The sequence below is a fragment of the Salvia hispanica genome, chromosome 6 (genome assembly GCF_029641045.1).
Source record: "Salvia hispanica isolate PSC_SH4W2 chromosome 6, Shi_PSC_v1, whole genome shotgun sequence".
Lineage (NCBI taxonomy): Eukaryota > Viridiplantae > Streptophyta > Magnoliopsida > Lamiales > Lamiaceae > Salvia > Salvia hispanica.
Genome location: NC_142697.1, coordinates 33,793,046 through 33,800,677, shown reverse-complemented (window position 1 = coordinate 33,800,677; position 7,632 = coordinate 33,793,046). Strand labels below are relative to the sequence as shown.

Genomic DNA, 7,632 nt, shown 5'->3' with positions numbered 1-7,632 from the left:
CACACAGTCCAATTATTCATCAATCAAAAGAAATTAGAATGAAGACTTATTTCCTTTCTTTTTCCCTTACACTTTACATACTAAACTTATTGACTCTCTCCTCAACCCAAACAACTCCCAACTACACAAATGAACAACAATCCCTAATTTCCTTCAAAAACTCCCTCACATCAAACCCTAATTCCCTCAACAACTGGTCCACCAACACCTCCATCTGCGAATGGACCGGCGTCTCATGCGGGCCCCGCCACCAACGTGTCACCGCCCTCAACGTCTCCGGCCTCTCCCTCCGCGGAACCCTAGCTCCACATCTCGGAAACCTAACGTTTCTCCGATCCCTCGACATAAGCTCCAACAACTTTACCGGCTCGATCCCCTCCCACCTCTCCAAACTACGTCGTTTGAGGGTAATAAACGCGGGATTCAACAACCTCACCGGAGAAATCCCGTTATGGTTAGGATCCTTATCACAACTCCAACATGTCCATCTCAATAACAACACCTTCTTTGGGACAATCCCTCCTTCTTTGTTCAATGCTTCCACTTTGCTAACTTTGAATTTCGGAAACAATTCTCTTGAAGAATATGTTCCGAAAGAGATTGCCAACTTTTCTTCACTAGAAAGGTTGAATTTGGAGGGGAATATGTTCATAGGCTCTTTGCCTTATGGCATATTCAATATTTCTACTATGGTGAATGTGAATATGAGATCTAATAGTTTAAGTGGTGAGATGCCAAATGATGTGTGTAGTAATGAAAATCCAAAACTAAAAAGAATAATATTGAATAATAACCAGTTGTTGGGGAGTATTCCACCGAATATTGGCAATTGCAGAGAGCTGGAAGAGATTTGGTTAAATGATAATAACATAAGTGGAAGCATACCACTTGAAATTGGGGGTTTGAGCAAGCTTGAGTTTTTATCATTGTCGACCAACGGTTTAACAGGTATGGCTGTCTTCTTGTTGGAATGTGTCATATTTAGAATAAATTAAATTCTTTGAAACTGATGTTTTACTTTTTTTTTGGACTTATTTGAACATCAATTAATTAAATATTGAACATATATTATGAATATGTTCAATATTTTTATCGAAAATATTTGATTTGTATGTATAGCTAATCAAATTCTATGTTCGTGACTGATAATCTAGGTCGCATACCAAAGGAAGTTGGAAATCTTACATCTCTGAAACTTCTTGGACTCTCTTCTAATCAGCTGGAAGGTACGTTATTTTGTTCTTTCATTTATAACAGAGGTGAAATCTGACATAGTCAAAATGAACAGTAAAAACGATCCGATCAAAATGAGACATTTTTATTTTTTACGAAAGTTTAGAAAGTGGTGTGTAGTAGGAGTAATAGATAAGAGAGTAGGGACAAAATATGAGACCGAAATAAAAATAAAATAAAATAAAGTAAGAAAGATAATAAAATAATATTTTGTATATGAGATAGAAAGGTGTTAATTATTTCTTAAAAAAAAGAAATGTTTCATTTAGCTTCCTCATTGTCTCCTCTAATCTACTTATGGTATAAATTGGTCAATTCACCCGTACCAAACTGCATATGTGACTAGCTTTTGTATTTACTACTTAACCAATCGCACAAGTGTATGAAGCTAATGTAAATAAGAATATCGTTTCCTACAGACACTATAGTGTCAACTTCAGTACCACAGTGCATATTTTAGAATGAATGTAGAACTCTACTATCTAATGCACAGTTCTATGTTATTATCCAATTATTCTCCCTTGCTTTTAGTGTCTTTAGTGATGTTAGGTCGGTCACTCTATTAGATTAAACCTTCCCCCGAACTTAGAAATCCGAAGATTAGTTGTTAAGATTAAAGTCCTCTTCAAATACCTAACATCTAACTCCTTAAATCACTATGATCAAACGCCTCACACAAAACTCAACTCTCCCGAGTTCTATTAATCAAAGTGTAAATTATCATTTAATCAAAGTTAAGTGTTTCGTCTCATGATTAATCTTATTAACCCTAACAACATTAAAGAGGTAACTAATCAATTGAATGAAAGAGGCACAAATAATAACTCAAACAACCACTGGAGCAAAGCAAAAAAATCAATTGGATAAATAATACTCCCTCCGTCCCATATAAATGTGGGCAATGAATATGTTACGAGAATTAAGATAAAATTGGTAAAGTAAGAGAGATGAAGTGAATAGTATGGTAAAGTAAGAGAGAGGAGGAGAATAGTAGTTAAAATAGAGTTAGTGAATAGTGAGACCTACATTATTAAATTGATTTAACTTTATAAAAATGGAATGCACATATTTTGTGCAACGAACGAAAATGTAAAGTGCACATATTTTTATGAGACGGAGGGAGTGTATAACCAATACATCTTCACTAAAAATTCTAAAATAAAGATTCAATTAGTTTTCACAAAATCTAAAAATTGACTAGTTTTATTCCAACTAAGTTGTCGACTAAACATTATTTTTATTATCACAATTGCATACTCCCTCCGTCCTGCTTTAGAGGTTCCGATTACTTTTCTACATTCGTTTTGTAAAAATGATACTTCCTCCGTTCCATTAAAGATGACTCACTTTCCTTTTTGGTTTGTTTCAACTATGATGACTCATTACTAAAAATGGAAACATTTTACTTTCTATTTTATTCTCTCTCTTACTTTACTCTCTCCACTTCACACACAAAATAAAGTTGCATAAATTCCCGTACGCCCAAGGAAGGGGTCATCTTCCTTGGGACGGAGGAAGTAATAAATAGTTAAAGTGGAGAAATAGTAAAGTAATAGAGAGAATATTGTAGAGACAAAACTTCTCTATATTATTCTCTCGGTAGTTTACCATTTCTCCACTTTAACTATTTATTATCATATATACAAAACGAGTACACAAAACTGTAAAAGTAATCGGGACTGCTAAAGCGGGATGGAGGGATTACTTTGTAGCCTTGCAACTCTGTAATAAATGCAAATCATTATCATTAATTTGTATGACAGGTGAACTGCCTGAAGAGCTAGGAAAACTATCAAACCTTGAGCATTTTCAGGTTCCCTTTAACGATCATTTAAACGGCTCCATCCCATCTTCCATATTCAACCTCTCAACATTGGAAGGATTACATCTCCAACAAAACCTCTTTTCCGGACCTCTCCCTCCAAACATGGGAGCTTCACTTCCCAATCTCGAGCTACTTACTTTATTCTTCAACAGACTCACGGGCAAAATCCCAACCTCCATCAACAACGCCACCAAGCTCACTATCCTGGAACTCAACAGAAACTCATTCACCGGCTCCATTCCCTCCTTCTCCAATCTACGAAACCTAGAAAGGATCGCCCTCTGGGAAAACAATCTCACCGGAGCTGATGAATTCCTATCTTCCCTAACAAACTGCCCCGTTTTGAAAAGATTAGAAGTGTCGTATAATCACGAAATGGTGGGAGTTCTCCCTCGTTCGATCGGGAACTTCTCGAATACGCTTCAAGTGATAAGGGCTTCATACTGTGACTTTAGAGGTGGCATTCCTTCTGAGATTGGGAACTTAACTAGTTTGCTGAATTTGCAAATTTCTGGTAATAAACTAACCGGATTCGTCCCAACGACTATTCGAAATTTGACAAACCTCCAAGTATTGAGGCTTGGAGAAAATCAACTTGAGGGGCACATCACATCCGATCTTTGTCAGCTCCGGATGCTGGGGGACTTGAATATGAGTGCGAATCTGTTCACCGGCTCGATCCCGGGATGCCTAGGTGAAATTCAAACGCTAAGAAGTGTCTCCTTCGCGATGAACGAGATGAACTCGACGATACCTTTGAGCTTCTGGAGTCTTAAAGATTTGGTGTATCTAGAGCTGCAGTTGAATCAATTTAGTGGGGAGATTCCATCTCTGATTGGGGATTTGAAGGGAATAGATATATTAGACCTCTCTTCTAATCAATTTAGTGGTCTGATTCCAAGCTCAATTGGTGAGTGTGAATCACTGACTACTTTGCTTTTGAATGATAACAAATTTGATGGAAGCATTCCTGAATCCTTGGGAGATGTGAAAAGTTTACAATCACTGTATTTGTATAACAACAGTCTTTCTGGATTTATACCTAAGTCACTACAAGGCCTCGAGCTTCTTCTTTACTTCAATGTGTCTAACAACAGATTGGAAGGAGAAATTCCGAATGAGGGCTGCTTTGTTAACTTCACTGCTGATTCGTTTTCTGGCAACGCTGGTCTATGCGGTGATGCAAGGTTTGAAGTGCCGCCTTGCCCTAAAAGATCGAAGAATGATCGGTTGGTGAAGTATCTCGTGCCCCCTCTCGTTGCGGTTGTCGTTTTGGTGGTGATCGTAGTTTTTGTTATAAGGAGACGCAATCAGAAAAGGATCACAACTCCGGATGAGGGCATTGGATTGAAAATTGATTGGAGGAGAATTTCGTATTTAGAACTTGAGCGAGGAACGGATTCTTTTGGTGAAACGAATCTGCTTGGAAGAGGGAGCTTTGGTTCGGTATTCAAAGCAATACTTTCCGATGGGCTAAATGTTGCGGTGAAGATATTCAATTTGGAGTTGGAAGGTGCTAGCAAGAGCTTTGATACTGAGAGTGAGATACTAAGCGCGCTTCGCCACAGGAATTTAGTCCGAATAATTGGCTGTTGTGTAAATCCAGAGTTCCGAGCTTTGATTCTTGAATACATGCCAAATGGGAGTTTGGAGAAATGGCTGCATTCCGGAAGCCATTGCTTGGATCTTCCGCAAAGCTTGCAGATAGCAATAGATGTTGCGTTAGCTTTGGAATATCTTCATCATGGCCATACGTATCCCGTTGTCCATTGTGATGTGAAGCCAAGCAATGTGTTGCTTGATGAAGACATGGTTGCTCGTGTTGCTGATTTTGGCATTGCCAAGCTCTTTGACGAAGGGGAAGCTATGGTTCTAACAAAAACCCTAGCAACTGTCGGTTATGCAGCACCAGGTGATGTATATATAACTTTCCATATTTTAAATAATTTCTTAAATTTTAATTTTTTTTTAGTAATTATGTCATGGTGACAATGTTGGTGCTGTACTTGTAACATGATCAGAGTATGGATCGGAAGGAAAAGTATCCATAAATGGGGATGTATACAGCTACGGAATCTTGCTGTTCGAGATGTTTACAGGAAAGAGGCCAACGAATGATATGTTCAACGGGGAAATGAGCGTAAAGGAGTGGGTGAGTGCGGCTTTGCAAGAAAGTCGAGTATCTGAAATTGTGGCAGTTGGATTGTTATCGAGAGATGATCAATACTTTGAATCAAATGAGCAATGTGTCTCATCAATTTTTGATGTGGCTATGAAATGCGTAGCCTTCTCGCCGGAGGAAAGAATCAACATGATCGAAGTAGTGGCTTCTCTTCAGAAGATCAAATCCAAAGCAACAGCAGAAAGGGCCAGCAACGTCAGGCGATGATTCTCATGTTGTATTGCAAATAATGCCCGATATATTCTAGTTTTGAATAAGGAAAATTATGGTATGTGATTTCAGTTTTGAATAAGGTTACGCGTTGCAGTGCAGTGATAGACTATGATGCAAATTGTACAAGGAACAAATGAATTAAATAAGTTTTGATTTCTATGACCAAATATCAAATTCCTAGGAAATACCATAAAATTAGGCCAAAGTTTGTAATATTATGGAACAATAATTTGATTTAAAATTTATTCTCTATACTTTCCCACACAAAAAATATACTTCTTCTGTCCCACAAGAATATGTACTTTCTAAATTTAGAAGCTCTTTTGTCTCTAATGTGGTGGAACCCAGTTTTCACTAATAATACTTTAATTACTTTTTTATTCTACTTCTCTCTTACTTTATCAATTGTGCGTTAAAATCCGTGTCCAACTAAAACTGCATATTCTTGTGAAACAGAGGGAGTAACTTTAAACGGTTTTCTGTCTTGTTGATTTTCTAGTGCTTCGTTTTTCAAGCTTTGGTTTCTCTGGTCCTTTCCAAAACAACGAATCTACTTCGACCCCTAATTCCTACTTTGACAATGTTATGTTACAGTTAGAAGTAATTTTAGGGTATTTTATTATACACACTACACTCACATTCTATTACTTCCTCTGTTTTTCTAAAATAGGGACATTTGAAACGACACAGGTTTTAATGCACAATTTGGTAAAGTAAAAGAAAGGGAGACAAAAATTGGTAAAGTAGGAGGGAGGGAAAGAAAAAAGTAATGGAATTAGTGTTAGTGGATTATGTGGCCTACTTTATTAGGGAGGTGTAAATGGCACAAGTTGTCACGACCGCCCTTCTAGGGTTAAATATATGCGGGCAATCGCGACCAAAAGTGCTTAAATGCATACGAAGACAAGGACTAGGGTTTCATTAAAGGATTTGACCAACGTATTTAATGAACGGTTAACAACAAGAAAAATCAGAGTAACGCTTTGATAGTTAAATCTAATGGATAACAACTATCATCATAAATAATCAAAACGAAAAGGGTTCAATGAAATAAATATATATATATATATATATATATATATATATATATATAAGGGTGTATTCAGATGAAAACCATAATGTATATTAAAACATCAAACCATGTAAATAATGTACATTATACACACTAATAATGTACATTTTATTCATGTATAATGTACTGTTCTAAATATTGTACACACTAATAATGTACATTTACATTATATGAATTCTGTACATTATGCTAACAGTACATTATACATGAATAAAATATACATTATTAGTGTGTATAATGTACATTATTTTACATGGTTTGATGTTTTAATATACATTATGGTTTTAATCTGAATACACCCATATATATATATATATATATATATATATAGGGATGCGTTAAAATGACAACACTCTTAAAATGACACTGTGACACCACGCTAGACTGCAATATTATAAACGCTAGACTGCAATATCCAATACACTAGACTGCAATCTATAGATTGCAGTCTAGTGTATTGGATATTGCAGGCGAGAAAAATTGCAGTCTAGCGTATTGGATATTGCAGTCCGCGAAAATTTACCCTTGGGCAATTTTTATGATTGCCACATGGCAGCTGATTATTCGTCCATGTGTACAAATGATTGGCTAGGATTGGTGGTATGGTGTTACCTTAAGAGGTGTTGTCATTTTAACACAAACCTATATATATATATATATATATATATATATATATATATATATATATATATAGGGATGAGTTAGTGTGCTAACTAATTTACAGTAATAACTAATAACTTTCAATTCTGTGTATTAGAAATATCAACACAAAGACATAATTATATCAATACAACATGTAAAATTTAAATATCAACACAAAGACATAAGTTTATCAACACAAGAATATTGATAAATTTATGTCTTGGTGTTGATATTTTTAACATACAAAATTGATGTTAGTTATTAGTTATTACTACAAATTAGTTAGTATTTGATTACACACCTATATATATATATATATATATATATAGGGGTGTGTTAGGGTCCTTACAGCATCTTAGTGTAAAACACAGCACAAATCACAGCCCTTGGATCATTAGATTGGATGGTTGTGATTTGTTACATTATCATACTAAAAATCTACATTATTAGGCGAGGTACATTATT

General features: G+C 35.8%; 1 protein-coding gene across 1 annotated transcript; it reads left to right on the top strand.

The window, feature by feature from the left end:
* LOC125204626 (uncharacterized) lies at positions 1 to 5,612 on the top strand. The gene is made up of 4 exons (XM_048103333.2): positions 1 to 948; positions 1,155 to 1,226; positions 2,997 to 4,970; positions 5,080 to 5,612. The coding sequence occupies exons 1-4, from the start codon at positions 39 to 41 to the stop codon at positions 5,445 to 5,447; spliced, it is 3,324 nt and encodes a 1,107-aa protein (XP_047959290.2). The 5' UTR covers positions 1 to 38; the 3' UTR covers positions 5,448 to 5,612.
* Positions 5,613 to 7,632: the final 2,020 nt, after the last annotated feature.

Bases quoted from the DNA above. Each gene is read 5' to 3' on its own strand.
- LOC125204626 (XM_048103333.2), top strand. From the start codon at position 39: ATGAAGACTTATTTCCTTTCTTTTTCCCTTACACTTTACATACTAAAC. The intron at 949-1,154 runs GTATGGCTGTCT...CTGATAATCTAG, and splicing joins GTCGACCAACGGTTTAACAG to GTCGCATACCAAAGGAAGTT. The intron at 1,227-2,996 runs GTACGTTATTTT...TTTGTATGACAG, and splicing joins CTCTTCTAATCAGCTGGAAG to GTGAACTGCCTGAAGAGCTA.